At 40.5% G+C, this 19,080-nt stretch overlaps 1 protein-coding gene across 1 annotated transcript; it reads left to right on the forward strand.

The window, feature by feature from the left end:
• The first annotated feature begins 2,760 nt into the window (after positions 1-2,760).
• CFAP97D2 (CFAP97 domain containing 2) lies at positions 2,761-18,555 on the forward strand. Its single transcript, XM_069972403.1, has 6 exons — positions 2,761-2,937; positions 13,013-13,093; positions 13,923-14,041; positions 15,551-15,746; positions 16,849-17,070; positions 18,091-18,555. The coding sequence occupies exons 1-6, from the start codon at positions 2,836-2,838 to the stop codon at positions 18,553-18,555; spliced, it is 1,185 nt and encodes a 394-aa protein (XP_069828504.1). The 5' UTR covers positions 2,761-2,835.
• Positions 18,556-19,080: the final 525 nt, after the last annotated feature.

The raw sequence follows: 19,080 nt of genomic DNA on the forward strand, positions 1-19,080 counted from the left end.
AAGAGCAATCCTCTCAAAATGTCAGATGTTACAGGTAACATTTACAATGAATACATTTAGACAAAACATATTTAAATACATATGCTGTATATTTTCTGAAAGAAAAAAATGAGTTGCCTCTAAAGCGTACTGTAAATGTAGCTCAGTAGCACCACTTGCTGTTTGTTTCAGATAATGTTTCTTTTGGTGTTTTATATGATATACACTAAAGGGGACATGTATTAAGCAGTGTCCCTTGTGTTTCTTAGCATATTTTGGCGTATATGTGATGTGCACAGACCTTCATTAGAGTTACTAAACAGTGTAGCTCTGTGTATGTGTGAATATGACAGCTTGCGACAGTTTTTTTCCTTCTTGACTTATGTGTGTGGTTATTTCTAAGAATTTTCTTAGCTGCGATTTATCATGTGCACATTTTGGAATATTCGCATATTTATTCGCCTATGTACTCCAGTCCCAGGGTAGCGGAACTTTCCTAACAAAGGTCAATTCATAAATACCTGCAGTAAAATGTGGCAGGTGATTTATGAACCAACATGCGAATATTCATAAATACTTGACTAGGCTGCAAACATATAAAATATTCGCAAAAAATGGTGCAAATGATAAATGTCCCCCCTAGTCTTTTTTTTTATTTCCTAGACCTATTTTATTTGCCCTGTAAACTCTTTTTTTAACAGCTTAGTTTGCTTCTACATCTATTAGACTACTACACAGTCGAGCCACATTTTTATAGCTACTTTCAATGCCAGTATTTTGTGGCTCATGAAGGAAGTCACGTGTTGTGATCTGGCTTAGTGGGTATATAGAGTAAGGTGTGCGATAAGCTGCATACATATCCCTCGTTACTGTCCTGGGTAAAAGGGGAGATCTATCAGAATTGCAAAGAGAGATAATTATTGGCCAAGAGCGGCAGATTGTGAACTGTCCGCATGCTGTTGTAGTGAAAATGTATTGTGAGTGGACAAATGGTACTACTGCAAAACGCAAAGTGAAATTTGTTGAGCACCATGTGCCATTCATGTTAAACGTGAACATCAGCTATGAAGATTCACAAGGGCAGACTGACACAGTGGGTCTGCCTAATGCCAGAATGTACCGGGGGGCTACCACACTACCAGTGTGTCTAAAGCAATGGTTCAGCAAACCCTGCTGCATATGGGGCTCTTCAACAGACTAATGGTCACTGTACCTCTGCTAACAAAGTTGTATCAATAGAAAATGCTTTAATTTTTACAGCAGTATTAGAATTGGACCGCCGCAGATTGGCAGGAGCTGCCTTTTGAGTCATGTGTACTGCTTTATCGAATGGATGGGCACTGACATATCAGAAAAGACTAAAAACCTTGCAACCTTGCATTTAAGAGTCTCAAAACAAAGGACTAGCCAGATATTCCTCTGGGAAGGGATCAGCCAAGGGGTGGCTCCTGTAGAAAAACCACCATATTAAGTGGTCCTATAAAAAGAAAAGACCACACACCTTGCAGCCATTGCTGGAAGAACACAAGTGATTATGGTTTGGAGAATGTTTTTGTAGCATTCTCTGAGCATTAATCCATCCTTGCAGATCACCTGCTGGGACCCTCACCAATTTCTTATTCAACTTCATTTTCAAGATCCTAGCAATATACCAGGCTCTTTAAACAATATGTACACCTCTTCTTCCATTATAGACAGACATCCTTATATTTTAGAATCAGAGGGGAGAGGCCAAGGTCAGGGTCAAGGTGAAAATTCAGTCAATAGCAATGATAAGAACTACAGCCTCAGCCAGGTAAGTATAAGTGATAACTGAGACATCAATAAAGGTCCAACCACTGGGACCAACCAACTTCGGTTCCATCTCTCTGTTTAAATGGAGCAATAGTTGATCATGTGTATTGCTGCATGATTCAAGGGAACAAACTCCACTAACTTTGGCAATTCTATACACTTTGAATGGAGTACCATTTAAAACTAGAACACAGGACCTTGTTCTAGTAAATGGCAGGGGGGCCTGATCTAGCAGTTCCCACCTATCAAGTAAATAGGTGATAACTTTTTTAGGCTATGTTCACACACTGTTTAAACAACGTCCGTTCTGCATGAACAGTCATTGTTTAACACTACCTACAGCCAGAATTAATTATTATGATCATTAATTCCGGCCATAGGTAGAATTAAACAACGGCCATTCACACGGAACGTAGCATAAAGGTGTAAAAAATAAAACATTGCTTCCTGTGGTTGAGGTGCTTTTACATATTTTGTGCATCAAAGTACAAGGCTGTGTATAAACGCAGTGAAGGAAATGTTTCTTTGGTTATAAAGAATATACGTAAAATAGTCTATTTTAAACTCAGTATTGGCTTAACACTGGTAACTAGCAATTTCTTTTATCTTAGGTGATAATGGAAAGAAATACAAAATAATAAAAAAAATTCACATAAGAAAATGTATTTTGGGGGTATCCATAGGAATAGCAGAACTGTGCTGTATGCATGTACAGTCTCCTAACAAGTGGTGAAGAGAAAGCTCTGTGCACGCTCTACTGTCTGAGTGATGTCTGTAGTTTAACAGGATTCTTCACCTGTGACAGTACATGAACAGGGCTGACGCTGAAGCATTGTGCTATTATACTGACACATAATAGATAATAAGCTGCTCACGCTTTGTTTGCTGATATGCAGCCACAGTGTTTGGAAGTCTATCACTAGCTATTCACTTTTCTCCTTAACACCAATGTCATGACAACCACCACATGACCTGCCTCAAACACACCGTAGTCTCCACAGTATTCCTCCCTAGCCTGGGATCCTTAGTCACTTAGTGGCTTGCAGCCTAGGAGGGTGGTTCATGTCCAAGATGCATCGAGCCTACCAGCCCATACTACCATGTGGTAACAAATACCTGCAGCAGAAATGGGACAAAACCTACTATGACGAGCATAAAAGGAAGGTATGTATGACCACTGCTAATAAAAACTCAGATATCTGTATTAATACGTGTTTTCTTGTTTTCTCAGCCTTAGTACATGACTATGCACACAGCGTTATAGTCTTGTTTCCTGCTCCTTTCATATAACTATTACATTATAATAGTTTGTAATGAGGTATACAGATCTATACCTTATAATGAATTCTCTACTTATATTACATCTCTGAAGGTAAATGCAACTTAATAAATTATATAAAGGCAGCGATGGTTCTAAATGCATTGTTTTGTATACATTTTTGAACACATTTGCACTTTTAGACTATGTTAACACTTTGTATGAGACCGTCCGGGTCACAGAACGGCTTTTGACAGAAAAGATCATCCCGAACGGTAGTGCAGTACCGGACGGATGATCTTTAGCACCGCTGAGTTCGGATGCAGGCACATCCCTGCGCACCTGCATCCGAATTTCCCGCTGTTTACAATGGAGCGTGCAGCCGAAGCCACATGCTCCATTGTGTGAACTGACATGGTTCTCTGCGGCCACTATTCAATAAATAGTGGCCGCAGAAAACTGACATGTCAGTTTCTTGCAGCATCGCTAGGGATCCCGGCCGGATTACTACGGAACTTACATAGTGTGAACATAGCCTTAGGCCGCTCATATTTTTATAGTCCTTTTTGCTGATGTTACGGAAACCTATTTCTAATGTAAGCGGAAAAGTATTTGCAGACTAATTTAATTTTACTATAAAAGGAATCTGTCAGAGCTGTAATTTATGTTCCATACTGCTGACACTGTTAGATAGCTATTAGGACATTAGAGACACATAGTACCTTTCATATATCCACTTGTGCTTCCAGGATGTAGTGAAATGCTGTTATTCTCTAGTACAGTGATTCTCAAACTGTGAGGCGGGCCTCACCAGTGAGGCGCCCCCTAGTTGTTGGTGAGGCCCAGCTGGGGAGCCAGTTTTCAAAAAAAGTAACTATGATCTGCACAGTCCTTTTGCTGTTTGCAAAGATCTCCATTTTAGCAACATTATTAATTTATTTGGTACTTGCTTTATTAGTAGATACAGCTTGGGAGATTGGGTGAGAGCTAGCCCTAGCATTATTTTCAGCTTTTAAATGGATTTTCACCACAGATGGTGAGGCCCAGACACCCTCTTGGTCAGTCTGCTGAAGCCCAGGCATTGCCTGGGTGAGGCTCCAGTAGAAAAGGTTTGAGAAGCACTGCTTTAGTACAAGAGTCAAAAAGGCTTTTCCAAGTTCCTGAATAGCTGTAAGCTGGAATGTCTACTCTCTACCCCCTCGTTTTAGGTATGGGAGGGGGAGTAAGGAGATGTTACAGCTTGCTGCACTTCAGGAGCTCAGAAAAGCCTTAATGACCCTTCTTACTATAGAATAAAAGCATTTTTCTATGTTCTGTAAGCACAGACAGATATATGAAAGGTACCAGGTGCCTCCCTGATCTAACATCTATCTAACAGTGCCAGCAGTTTGGAAAATAAATTGCAGCTGACAGATACAGAGTCCAGCTTCAAGAAAGATATTAGTCTGTATATGCATGCAAATGCTTTCTACATTCTGCTAATAGAAGTTCCAGCATTCTTGCTCAAACAAACTACTTCAAAGTACCCCAAGACTATTTTTGAGTACTCTCTACTTATTTGGATATACATTCTTCAAATTGAGCACCTAGGTACCAGAATATGTGTGTACATTTTTTGTTAGGGCAGTTCGCACCATAAGCAACAAAGTATCTAAAAGTCAAAATATTGCAAAAGTCATGCAGCACTTTAAAGGGAACCAATCGCTCCCAGATGCAGCAACCAGCGCTCCTACGCACCTCCTTTGATGTATGTGTAATGTGTTCATCCATAACTATTTAGTTGGAAAACATCTTTTATTCCGGCACATGAGACAAGGAGAGAGCCCAAAGCTAGTCATATGGGAGGTGCCTGGGCTGTAACTAGTCATGGCTCTTTGCACACTCTGCAGGGGTGAGTGACAGGGAGAGAGCTTACTAATGAATAAAAGATGTTTTCCGACTAACTACAGTTACAGACTAACACACATACACACATACAGCAAGGGAGCTGTGTAGGAGCGCTGTTTGCCGCATCTGGGAGCTATATTAGCACGATCTGATTGGTTCCCTTTAAGAGCTGGGGCACAACTTACTTCAAATTTCTCCCCCATTGTACACTGAATTTATATAGAACAGAAAAATAAATAAGGAGCCTGTGGACTGGTTTAAAAGTGATATTTATGAGTAATGAACTGAATGGAATTCAATATTATGGCCGTTAAAAAGATATTACTTGGTTAATTTAGAGAGCAGAGGAATTTCATTCATGTCTCTGAATGTTGGCTTTGCATTACCTTTATGAAATACACTCTGCGGGAGAAAATCCACCAAGTAAAATCCTTGGTTAACTCATTACTGGAACTGCTCCTGTGATTTCAATTTCCATTACTACATTGCATCTTGCTTCAGGGCGACTTGAATGCGACTATGATGAAAATTCTCTATTTTCCTGTACAGGGTAGAGAGTGGATTTGTTTGTGTTTCATTGATAGGGTGTCAGTAAGTCACGTAAGATGATTGGGGGGGGGGGGGGGGGGGGGGACAGCTCCTGGGCAAGAATAAGCAGCTCTTCCCCCTCTAATACATGGAAAGGACCCTGTTTTGCTGCACAAACAACAACCTGCTTTCTTTTGCATTGAAGAACAAACATTTAACAGTTTCTTAAACAGTCAAAATATAGAGGATCTCTCCAATCATGGGCAGTGGTTGTGTTAAGGTAACAGCAGACTCTAGGCCAATGCTAGGTTTTCATTCCACAGTTCACAGTATGCAGTTATTTCAGAATCAAAAACCTCCTCAGGGGAGCACACCACGTGTCTTTACACATAGGGAATCAAGTCGCTGTTACTACACAGCAGTTGTTGCCTGTGCCCAGCAGCTTATGTACACTGATATATCAAGGGATGGGAACCCTCCCACACCGTGTCACTAACTTAGGCTGCAGAAAGTTAGGCTACTTCCACATCTGCTAGGGTTATAAACATTATTTGGGGTGTTCCTCTCTACTTGTCTCCTCCAGGCTACTTACAGGCAGTGTCTCTTGGTGCTGACTAGGCCCAGGCTCTAGCAGTCCCTCTGATGTGCCCTCATGTGTGGCCATCATTACTGTCACATTGCTGAAGCTCAGCTCTATTACTCTGCTCTCATTCACATATATGGCCCAAAATGTACTACATAGACAGGATTTTAGGTCATGTTTTAAATCAAGGACATCATCTGACATCATGCATGTTGGCCGATCTTCCAAGGATGGCGGATTATCGCTTTGTTAAATAGTACCCATAGTCAACAAATTACTTCTGTGTAAGGGTAGCTTCACACGTACCATATCACTGCATTTTTAACGCTGCTTTTTTATCGCGTTTTTTTATCGCTGCGTTTTTATCGCTGCGTTTTTGGTGCAATTTTTACATGCAAGCTTTGATTTTTACATGAAAATCATGTGAAAATCAAAACGCGCATGTAAAAAACGCAACAAAAACGCATTATAAACGCAGCAAAAACGCAGCGATAAAAAACGCAGCGTTAAAAACGCAGCGATATGGTACGTGTGAAGGCACCCTAAAACAGAAACTGGTATAATTTTCCCGTAGCAACCAATCCCAGCTCAGCTGCTTGCAATTTAAATTAATTATTCTTTTTTAGTTATCATGCTTTAAAACAAAGCTATACTTACTTGTATTCAGGTCCAACCTCCTGATGGCAGCTTTTTATTCTTGTGCTGGTGGGAAGAAAAAAAGGGACCAAACACAGGGAGGCCAGGTCATCTGCACCCTCACAGAGAAGGCAGTCATGTGATTGATGGACGCATTGATGGACACATAATCTCTTTTTTAAAATCAGCCCAAGATTAAAACGCTGCCTTCAGGAGACTGGACCTGGATACAAGTAAGTATAGCTTTGTTTTAAAGCATAACTATAAAAAAAAAATTTCAAATTTCATACAGGCTTTTTTTACATGCCCTGTTGATTTAGATTTTGCAAGTTATAACAAAAGGTACACTTTAAATAAACGCTATGTGCGGCCAGAATAAGAAAAGAGGACTTCTGTCATAAAGACCCAACATAACAGATAAACATTTCATCAGTTACTGTTTTCACCAAGGAATGTGGTGTCTTTTGGGAAGGGCTGTTAAATAGGTCTTTTATTTACCACTTATCTTTAGCTCAGCTCTAGGAACAGATATCTATTGTACTTTGGTCCAAATCGGGGTTTTTTTTGTGCTGTAATAAAAATTGATTTTGATGTTAGGTTACAAATAAAGGAGGTGCATAAAAGAGATGATTAAAGGTTGGCACACTTTAAAGCCAAGACTAATGTTACATTTTGTTATATTTAATATTTTGTTATTTTCAGATAATTTCCCCTTTCAAATAGTACTGTCCAAATTGTCCTAGATGGCATTCATCAAAGAAGCCTATTCCTTTTGTAGGAGAAGTTGGCAGCGGTGATTGATGACTGCCTTGGGGAAAGTCTCTTTGGAGACGATAGATGTTACGCAGAAACACATGGTGGTTATGTCCTGCAGCTTTGGTTTGTCATTCAACAATCACTCTGTGACAAGTCCAACTGGTCATTAATGGTGTTGTGTCCCTGAGATGAACAGTACACTAGCTCCATGGAAACTATACACATAATACAACTAGGAGATCAATGCTATCCTTAAATTCTAAAATATTACAATTGAGATGATTACAAAACAGATCCATTTAGGAGATTTTTTTTTTTAGATGTAAAGAAGTCAAACATGATGGTGGAATAGGATTGTTTAGCATGTGCTCCATATGCCAATAGGTCCAATGCCACTTTTGTTGAATTATTTTTGTGAAAGAGGAAGAGGAGCTGTAGCCTTCCAGTGTGAAAAGTTTACTAAACATTCTTCAACAATTATCTTTTTGCATACAGCAGGTGTGATCTGGCCCTGGTCAGTAGTGTGGGCTGTAATTTCCAACAGGATTGTGCCATGTTGGAGAACAGTGCACACATTGTTGATCACTCTCACTGGTATACGCCGGTCTTTATCCGTGATTCATATTGTTTATAAAACTTTGTGAAATATTTATACACATATAGCATATTGTCACTATGTTGTGTGTCCAAATAGTTTCCATTTAAAAGCTTTAATTGAAACAACAAAGGTTTTCCTGGAAAACAAACAGGCAATTATCATGGTAATCATGCTTCATCTATCACCCCGTCTCACTGCTCAGCACCAGTAAAAGGAGGTGGTCTGGATCAGTCAGCTGGCAGAGGAGGACTGCTTGTCATGCTGCTAACGTACTAACTACACTTTCTATCTGAGTGAATCACAGCAGGAAAAAAGTAGTAGTTTTTTTCTTTTTTAAATAGGGTTTGAACGTCATGTAGTTAATAGATTCCATTTAATTTCATTGACATGTATAGAAAAAAGATGGGTGACAGAGAATAGTTGAAAAGCAACAATTAACAAATTTCTCCACTAAATTGGTGCCCCTGATGGGTGCCTCTTCTCCTAGACTGTAAAATACATTAAAGTGATATAGTGACCCTCTTTACTTTATGTGCAGTTCTCTGCATCATCCACATGCTTAGATGCTGCACATTTGATTTATACCTGTATAAAACTTGTCTGTGTCTTCTTTCTTCTTTAAAATCTCTTCATTGAATTGGTGGACAGTGTTATCTAGGCGGGCTTCATGACAGTTGGGCCCTCTCCCCAGCCAGCCACCTAGGTGTCACTGTCCATTGATGAAGTGAGAGGAAGATGGGTGACAATATAACTTTAACCCTTAGAGGACCGGGCCAATTTCAATTTATGCGTTTTCAGTTTTTCCTCCTTGTGCTTAAAAGGCCATAGCACTTGCATTTTTTCACCTAGAAAGCCACATGAGCCGTTATTTTTTGCGTCACTAATTGTACTTTGCAATGACAGGCTGAATTCTTTAATAAAGTACACTGCGAAACCAGAAAAAAATTCAATGTGTGGTGAAATTGAAAAAAAATTGCATTTCTTTTATTTGGAGGGTATTTTTTTACGCCATTCACCCTGGGGTAAAACTGACATGTTATATATGTTCCTCAGGTTGTTACGATTACAACGATATGTAACATGTATAACTTTTATATTATGAGATGGCTTGTAAAAAATTCAAACCATTGTTAACAAATATATGTTCCTTAAAGGGGTACTCCAGCGGGGGGGGGCACTTTTTTTGCTGGGACCGGGGAGGAGGTGGCTAAGGGAAAAGACGTCCAATCACCTCCCCAGTTCAAGCGGCGGGTCCCCCATCGCGGCGCTCCAGTGCCCGGTTCCCGGACGTGACGTCTCAGGTCCGCTCAGCCACTCAGTGAAGGAGGCGGGATCTGAGCGGACTTGAAACGGATCCCAACTCCTGAGACATCACCTCTCGGGCCCGCGTCAGACACCTGGAAGCGGCCGGGCACCGGAGCGCCGCGATGCGGGACCCGCCGCTGGAAACGGGGAGGTGAGTGGACGTCTTTCCCCTCAGCCACCTCCTTCCCGGTCCCAGCAAAAAAAGTGCCCCCCCCCCCGCTGGAGTACCCCTTTAAAATCGCTCTATTCCCATGCTTATAGCACTTTTATCCTTTGGTCTATGGGGCTGTGTTAGGTGTAATTTTTTGCGCCATCGGTATCTTGATTGCGCATATGCAACTTTTTGATTGCTTTTTATTACAATATTTCTGGATTTGATGCGACCAAAAATGCGCAATGCTGCACTTTAGGATATTTTTGCGCTTGCGATGTTTACCATGCGAGATCAGGAATGTGATTAATAGTTTGGGCGATTACACACGCGGCAATACCAAACATGTTTATTTATTTATTTTTATTTATAACATGGGGAAAGGGGGGTGATTCACACTTTTATTATGGGAGGGGGCTTAATTACCCTTTTTTTTCACTTTTACACTTATACTAGAAACCCCCCTGGGGGATTTCTAGTATAAGTACACTGATCTCTCATTGCGATCTATGCTGCATAGTAATACAGTATAGATCGATGAGATAGGCACTCGATTGCTTCCGGCTGCTGCCGGAATTCCGCCACTAGACACCAGGGAACAGCTGTATCATTTAGTTGGATGCAGCTGTCATCTTTGACAGCTGCATCCGATTATCTAATCTAATAGCAGCGGTCCCGGGCTACATGCGGCACCCGGGCGCCACGTGGCCCCGCTCTGAACACCTGTGGGCGGCCCTGGACGTACAGGTACGTCTAGGGTCGCCTAAGGGTTAAAGTGTACCTATTGTTTCAAAAAATGTTGAAACCCACATGGTTTTATGACATTACCCTTACAAGTGCTGACAGCATCATTTTAGTGGTCTCTCTGTTGTCATTAAAGGGGTTATCCAGCGCTACAAAAACATGGCCACTTTTGCCCCACTCTTGTCTCCAGTTCAGGTGTGGTTTGCAATTAAGCTCCATTTACAGTACTTCAATGAAATTGAGTTTCAAACCCCACCCAATCTGGAGACAAGAGTGGTGCAAAAGTGGCCATGTTTTCGTAGCACTGGATAACCCCTTTTAGGCCACTGAGAGTTTCCTGTATGGTGCTTAGCCACATCTCATTCATGCCTTATCAGGGGGTGGACCACAGCTGGACCACATCTTGTATGGTAGTCAGCAGTTTGCAGGGGAGGAAGATACCTAGATGCCGAGACTAAAGAGCATTTTTTTTTCTTTTTTTTTTAGGGGGGGGGGGTTACTTTCACTAAATAAAGTGATTCACAAAAATGTTAGGAGTCACACAGGCTATCAGACGGATGGGCTTTTATGATTAAACTCACAGACATTAATAAAAAGTTGTTTGATTTCCTGTCTATAGTCTATTCTTAAAAGCAACACATGTGAATGAATACAGTGTTGCTTAACAACACTACAACAATAAACACATTTACAAGTCTGTGCAAATAAAGCACAGTTGCAAGTTAAGTATTGTATAACATACAATTTCTACTGAATAAATGAGCCATGGGGATTATGCTTTGGTTACACAGGGCAGAAAATTACAGTGTTAACAGGGGCATTTAGCAGAACTGTATATAGAAAGCTAGAAAAGGATTACTGTATAGCAAAACCAGCAATTGCCTATAATGCACAGTAGCATGTGTTCAGTTAATTATTACAAACAATTCACTAAATACTGTACATATGTGTACGTTATAGAACTGGTTAGTATTCAGTGGGGGAGACTTATCAGGACTGGCGTACTCATATACCTCTTAGCCCCAGTATTTGTATTGCAGTAAATAGTTGATTTCCAGTAAAAATAAAATATGTGATCTTCAGTTCAATACTGAATGAGTTTTAACCCCTTGGGGTCTACACCAATTCTCATGTTTTTCATCCTAGGCCAGGACTTTATCCTTATGAGGCTTGTTTTTTGCAAGAAGAGTTTTTTTATTGGCACTATTTAATATCCAATATACTGTATTGAAAGACTGTATTGATTTTATAATTCTACCACTGTGTTTCATTTTCATTGCGTTCATTATAAGGTAAAAATTAAATTTCAAGTTTGATTATGTCTACAACAAATTTATATAGTTTTTTTTTTCTTTTTTTTTATCATAACAGTAAAAAAAGAAAAATAGCTTTGTGTTTTTATCGATAACTTTTTTTAAATTTCCCAATTGGCAAAGTGAGAGCTTTTTTATTTTGCAGAGTGAGCTGTAGTTTTATTTTTATTATTTTGGGGTACTTCATGATTAATGATAATTAATCTCACTATGTGCACACTATGTTTACACATCGTATTTTGGTCAGAATTTTTAGCCAAAATCAGGAATTGACAGAGAAAAATTACAATAGAATGGTCTGGACAGTTTGGCCATGACCACACAATGGCCTTTTTTTTGGGCACTCAACTGCCCACTCACTGCTAGTTTTTAACTGGGAAACTCAATTTTCAAATTCCAAATACCAGTAAATAAAACATGGCCATAATTTTAATCTAGCATGTGCCAGATTAAAGGGGTTATCCAGCGAAAATCTTTTTATTTTAAATCAACTGGTTTCAGAAAGTTATATAGATTTGTAATGTACTTTTATTTTAAAATCTCAAGTCTTTACATGCTTATAAGCTGCTGTATGTCCTGCAGGAAGTGGTGTTTTCTTTTCAGTCTGACACGGTGCTTTCTGTTGACATCTCTGGCCGAGACAGGAACTGTCCAGAGCAGGAGAGGTTTTCTATGGGAATTTGCTGCTCCTATGGACAGTTCCTATCTTAGGGTATGTGCACACTGAGTAATTCTGATGAAAACTCTGTTGCGGAATTCTCAGCTTGCGGACTGTGGCGGGCGCGCGTGTCTCCGCCCGTGTCATAGACTCCATTCTATGCACGGACGGATTCCACCCTCCATCCAAAGAACTTGATCATTCTTTGGACGGATAAAAGAATCCGCCAATGCATAGAATGGAGTCTATTACACGGGCGGAGACACGCGCACCCGCTGCAGTCCACGAGTGGGTGCGAGCTGAGAACTCTCTGACGGAGTTTTCGCCAGAATTACTCAGTGTGCACATACCCTAAGACAGAGATGTCCGCAGAGAGCACTGTATCAGACTGAAAAGAAAACATTTCCTGCAGAGAGTTCTAAATAGAAGTAAATTACAAATCTATATAACTTTCTGAAACCGGTTGATTCAAAAGAAAAAGATTTTAGCTGGATAACCCCTTTAATCTAGTACATGCTAGATTAAAATTATGGCCATGTTTTATTTACTGGTATTTGGAATTTGGAAATTGAGTTTCCCAGTTAAAACTAGCAGCAAAAATATGAAGTAAACACTTTCCAGTAATATACTCAGGCTTTGCACTGTGAAGAGGGCCTTTTATATTGGTAATGCAAAGCCCACTACTTACTACCTATTTATTCTAATTGACCAGGAAACCTAACAAGTCCAAGGATTTTTGTTTACTAAGTGCGTGTTTTACATTTTTTACTAATCATTACATACTGGTGATATTTCATAATAATGTACAATTATACATTACAGGTGCAGTCTGCAAAACCAATGGTGGATACAAACAGCCCACAAACATATGTGCATCTAAACCTGAAACTAAAGAAACTGCAGGTAACTTTTAATTTAATTCTGTCCGCCGGGAGTCTCACGCACGAAATCCGCAGCTAATCCGCAATACACGTATTATTCTTATTTTTATTAATAAGTGTATTGCGGATTAGCTGCGGATTGGCTGCGGATTTTGTGCGTGAGACTCCCGGCGGATCCGCCCGTGTGAATTTACCCTAAAGTGGTACTCTGGACAAATGTAAAAAATAACGGAGTAGTTTTTAGAGTGCATGCAAATTATTGCATCCATAACAACATATATGTCAAGCCTTTACAGTGCAGTTCTATAGAAAAAATAGATGCATTCTTGAAAAAAAATAGATGCATTTTTGTGCATTGAATGTATCAGATGTATCAGATCAGTGTACAATAAGTCAGGACTGCTTAAAGTGACTGTACCACCAGGCCCAGGCAGAAGCACTGGAAGCGGGTCGACCCACCCTTAGTGGGAGGAAACCCTAGCCCCCCTATGATAGGGTTTCATTGATTCTAATGGAGTCACGTCATGGAGGTTTTCTTCCCACTAAGGGTGGGTTGGCCCGCCTCCAGTGCTTCAGCCTGGGCCTGGTGGTACAGTCACTTTAAATTTCACTTGCAATCTGCTTGAATTCTGATCAAATTCTGATCAAATTCTGTTCCTTTTCTGCTAGAGCTGAATAGGAGAGGAATTTCAAGCAGAAAACTTTCCTCTACAATTCCTTGAGAATTCCTCAGTGTGCACATACCCCAATTCCTTGAGAATTGCTCAGTGTGCATATACCCTTATACTGAATTTAATGGTCCAGTAAATTATTAAATTAGTTTTCTTTTTTAAATACCTATTTGCCTATAGCTTGAAGAGGAACGACTAACAGTCATCGAAAGGGACAACCGTCTGTTGCTAGAGAAAATGTCAGCTATTATGAGAACTAAAGGAAGAGTTGACAACACAAATAACTATGAAGCTAAAAGGTAAGAAAATACCCTCCATGGATGATAAATAATAGTCATGTGAATCGTTACAGCACTTAGCAATCAGATAGCAATGCTAAGCTCGGGTTCCTGGGGTCCACCAGTGGAATTGATACTGGGGACCCACCCTATAGTTCATGTGTTCGCCATGTCGTAGAAGCATGGCACTGATGATGGCGATGGGAGGTTACTGTATAATAAAGCACCCTCTGAACCGCAGGTTCCACATTCAACAACCAGTGAGCCTCCCGCATTTTGTTTATCTGGCCTTGTCGGCAACGGTGGTCCTCTTCTCCTCCAAGGCACAGGCAGGAGGGGGGGGGGGGGGGCGGTTTGTCTTTGCCCAGCTCATCTCCTTGCTACTTGTGCTGCTCTGCTGCCTTTTCCACAAGTGAAGCAAAGAGCTGAGTGACAGGTCAGCAAATGTTTCTCCCACCCACAGACCCAATATACACCAGAGTATATTTTACACCCTTTGATAAATCTCCCCCAAAGTTCTTAGGAAAGATGTTCCTGAATTTGTATTTTATGAGGAATACAAGCATTGTCATAACGTCATGGATATTATTCATATAAAATCTATGACATATACAGAGATTTCCATTTCTGCTTTGCCTATATAAATTAAGTACAGGGTCGGCATCAGCACCCGGCCTACTCAGGCAAGTTCCAGGCCCACAGCACCTCCAGGGACTCAGTGCCACCGGCCCCTCACTACCTTCTGTCATTGTGCCAAATCAGCTGTGATAATGACAGCTGGTTCAGGAGAACTGCAGTGAGAGGACAAGCTGCCCTCTTTCCCTATTCAGTTGTATCAGCTGATTGCTGACAGCAGCCAGGGATCCCTCTGCTATCTCTCCTGCCTCCAGCACCTCTGCTCTGTGTAATGAGGGGCAAAGCGATTAACTCTGCCCCATTAAATAGCAGCTAGAACTGTCCAGAGGAGGCCAAAGCAGGAACCAGGAGAGGCGAGATTATACACAATAACTACAACCCCACCATGTGCTGCTGACAGTTTATGGGATTTAATTTTGCAGCCTGTGGTTATCTAGGTTACAGAACTACTACCCCTGTTGACTGTTCACAATAGGAGTTGTTGTTCTGCAACAGATTAGAGGATGACACAGTTCACAAGAGGGGAGACATCTACAGCTCCCAGCATGGTGTGTGATAATCTATAAGGCGGGGAACATCTATAAGGGGGACCAAACGGGGGGGGGGGGAATCTCTATGAGGGACTAAACAGAGGGCAGGGGGACCAAACAGGGGGGCCATCTATAAGGGGCTACACAGAGGGGGGCCATCTATAAGGCTGACTAAACAGAAGGGGGGCATCTATAAGGGGGACTAAACAGAGGGCGAGGAGCTGTAAGAAGACCTGCTCTTTTACTCTTGCCACATGATTTGCTCTACAAAGGGGCCTGCTGAGACTCTGTTACTCAAGGGCCCACTAAAACCTGGTGCTGGCCCTGATTAAGCAAATAATTTCTAAATATTTCCGTTTTCTAGTTTAAATAAAGAAAAAAGAGAACAAGAATTGCAGAAAGTATCCAAAGAAAACCAAACCATTGGGGACAGACTCACCAGATGTGAGCCTCAGTATCGAGTCGAAAAGTGGCACGAAGACTGGGCAAAAGCAGAAAAGTATATGGACAGCATTGCCAAATATCCAAGGGGATGGTACGCAATGCAGCAGTCAGAAAAGGTAGTGCTTTTTGGGAAATATGAAAGAGATAAATAACTTTCATTCCAAAGTATAGCTTTTTTAAATATTATTTTATACATAGGTGACATATGTATAAAATAAAAAAAGTCCATCTAGCTCTGTCTGTTCTCTTGTGTTTTTGACCCAGTGGATGTCAAAGCAATCCCCAGTGACGTAAAGAAAACTATTTTATTCTCATTACATTACATCTTTCTCTGACAGAGACTTGTACAGTCTCACTGCTCATACAAAAATGAATCCTTTTCCATGATGATGTGAAAACCTTCTGTTTTCTAGACTTTTGCTTTTTCTAGTAAATGCATTGAAAGTTACACTTCAGTTATGGGTGATATTATTTAGCACCATTGATGGAAAAGAAATTCCTAAAGGGCTTGCCTGTAGAAAAAATTTATATTTAAAAGAATTTAACAACACATACTCGCTTGTCACTGATCCCCCACCACTGCTGTTCCGTTGGTAATGATACCCACTGCCTAGAATCTTCTGTTCTCCTCTCAAAACATAAGAAATGCCCACTCAGCCAGTCACTGCTACAGCCAGTGATTGGTTGAGTAGGCAATTCCTATATGTCCAGAAGAGAGAAGGAAGCATCTAGTAGAACAGTGACAAGTGATGGTGGCAGATGAGTATTTTTTTTTTCTTTTCTTTTTTTCACCGCACCAAGCTTTTTGAAATATAAAATTAAAGGAGTTGTCTGAGGATCACAACTTTTCCATAGCCTGGGGTGAAAATGAAAAAGAAGGTGTACTCACTTACCCCAATCTCTGCAGCTGCAACATTCCTGTTCCCCAGTACTCTTTTCTACTTCCTGATTCCTGATGGTGTGTCATCCCAGCAGAAACTGTCCTTCTCAACCAGTCGCTGGTCACAGTTGTGTTCTGTGTGTGATTGACCAGCTGGCAGTTTCTGTTGGAATGACACAACATCAGGTTAAATTAAGTAGCCAAGAGAATTTTTGATCCCAAGACAATCCCTTTAAGTCTCGGGTGGAGCCCTTTAAGCTTAATCATGGGGGAACATACATGGTTTAACATAGACTGTTGGTGTAGCATTCCTTTAATTAGATCTTTTGTCTCTACAGAATTTAAAAGGAAAAAAGAAAGTTGCCAAAAAAGAGTCCGTAACTGGTGGCAAAGCAAAGAGGGGTAAAGATGATGACAGTGACAGAAGGTCAATGGGGGAAATGGAAACCGAGAAACAGGAAGAGGTGAAGAAGGACAATATTGGAAGCATCAGGGAAAGTGAAGATTCAGAGCTGGATCATGAAAGAAAAGAGAAGACTGAAAATAAAGATCCGCAAAAAGTAAGTGACAAAAAAGTCCATCTAGTTCTGCCTATTCTCATTCATTGTTGATCCAGAGGATGTCAAAGCAACCCCCAATGACACAAAAGCCAATTTTATTCTCATTTTAGTCATCCAGGCCCCTGGATTCTTTCACAGCTTTCCCTGGAAGAAACTTGTATAGTCTTACTGTTCATACCATACAAGTATACCTTTCCACGATGATGCAAAAAGTTTCACTTCAGTTATGAGTGATATAAGCACCATTGATGGAATAGATATTCCTAAAGGGGTTGTCTAGAGCATGGGTCTCCAAACTGCGGCCCTCCAGCTGTTGCAAAAATACATTTCCCATCATGCCTGGACAGCCAAATCCAAAGCTTTAGCTGTCCAGGCATGATGGGAGTTGTAGTTTTGCAACAGCTGAAGGGCCGCAGTTTTGAGACCCATGGTCTAGAGAAATAATTTATAATTTTAAGAGCTTAGGATATGGATAAAAAAACGGAAAAAAACCCCACATACTCACTTGTCACTAATCCCCCAACAGTGACAGGTGATTGGTGGCAGATGACGTTTTTTATTTGTTTTTTTCAACCCCCCTTTAGCTCTTTTAAAATTAAAGCGGTTTTCTTGGAATTAAACCTTTTTAACAGATGCCTGGGGTTAATGTGGGAATAAAAAAGAAGGTGTACTTGCTTACCTCAATCCCTGCAGTTGCTGTGCTAACATTCTTGTTCCTTAGTACTCTACTTGGGCCACTGGTCAATGGCCGCAGCTTTGTCCTGTCAATGATTGGCCAAGTGGGCAATTCCTGTGGGGATGACGCAACATAAGGAAACAGGAAAAAGATGCCAACAGAATTATTGCTCCTTAGGCAATGCCTTTAATTCTTGGCAGGACCCCTTTTAGCTAAATCATGGGGAAACATAATAGAAAAAAATAATCAATACTTTTAGCATTCTAGGCCTAATATGATTGTATAGATGGTTAATGTAGACTTTTGGTGTAGAATCCCTTTAACAAGATCTTTTGTCTCTACAGAATTTAAAAGAAAAAGAGAAAATTGCAAAAAAAGAGTCAGTAACTGGTGGCAAAGCAAAGGGGGGTAAAGATGATGACAATGACAGAAGGTCAGTGGAGGAAACAGAAACCGAGAAACAGGAAGAGGTGAAGAAGGGCATTATTGGAAGCGTTAGGGAAAGTGAAGATTCAGAGCTGGAACGTGAGAAAAAAGAGAAGACTGAAGATGAAGATCAGCAAAAAGTAGATGACAAAGAGGAAATTCAGGAAAACAAAGATAACAAATGGGAGACAGAAGAGGATGAAGATTTGACAAAGCTTAAGGAAGACGACAACAAGCTCTTGTTGGATGAAGATGAGACAAAATATGACGACTCTTTTAAAGATGATGAATCTCATCATTCAGAACAGTCGGAAAGTGAACATGAGGCAGATGATGATAAGGAGGAACCAAATGATGCAGAACAGGATCCAGATGTAGAATAGGGTATAACTTATAAGTTATAAGTTAATAGTAATCTTAAAAGTTATCTTACCTATACTGTGAATAAATAGCACATTTACAAACTTTTTATATCTATATCTTCACTCTTGTTCACTATACAGAAGCAGGTCGGCTGGTGTAAAGAGTGTTACAGGCAATACTTCCTGCGAAAAACAAAACAAAACACAGATTAGCTCTCCTGCCTGTCTGTCTTTCCTATACATTCTTGAAAGATGACTGGTGAATGTCTTTCAAAAAGTAAGTTCAGCAACAAGGTGTTCTCCAATCAAAATGTCTTTATTGCATAAAAACACAATCCATATGTCACAACGAACGCTTTTTGGGTATGCTTAATCATGGTATAGAGACATAATGCCAACATTCTTTAAAAACCTTAGTAGGAAAGTCACATGACTCTAAACCCCACCCCAGTGAGAGAAACAGGTAAAACATGAAAAATTTGACTAGTCAGATTCTTACTTCTGGCCGCACTCTTACCTAGCACAGGTAGATCCCATCTGGAGTGG

Source organism: Dendropsophus ebraccatus, chromosome 5 (genome assembly GCF_027789765.1).
Source record: "Dendropsophus ebraccatus isolate aDenEbr1 chromosome 5, aDenEbr1.pat, whole genome shotgun sequence".
Taxonomy (NCBI): Eukaryota; Metazoa; Chordata; class Amphibia; order Anura; family Hylidae; genus Dendropsophus; species Dendropsophus ebraccatus.

What these genes read in the sequence shown, in the direction of transcription:
- CFAP97D2 (XM_069972403.1), top strand. Translation starts at nt 2,836, where the DNA reads ATGTCCAAGATGCATCGAGCCTACCAGCCCATACTACCATGTGGTAAC. An exon ending in ATGACGAGCATAAAAGGAAG is followed by an intron (nt 2,938 to 13,012) that starts GTATGTATGACC and finishes TATACATTACAG; the next exon opens with GTGCAGTCTGCAAAACCAAT. An exon ending in TGAAACTAAAGAAACTGCAG is followed by an intron (nt 13,094 to 13,922) that starts GTAACTTTTAAT and finishes ATTTGCCTATAG; the next exon opens with CTTGAAGAGGAACGACTAAC.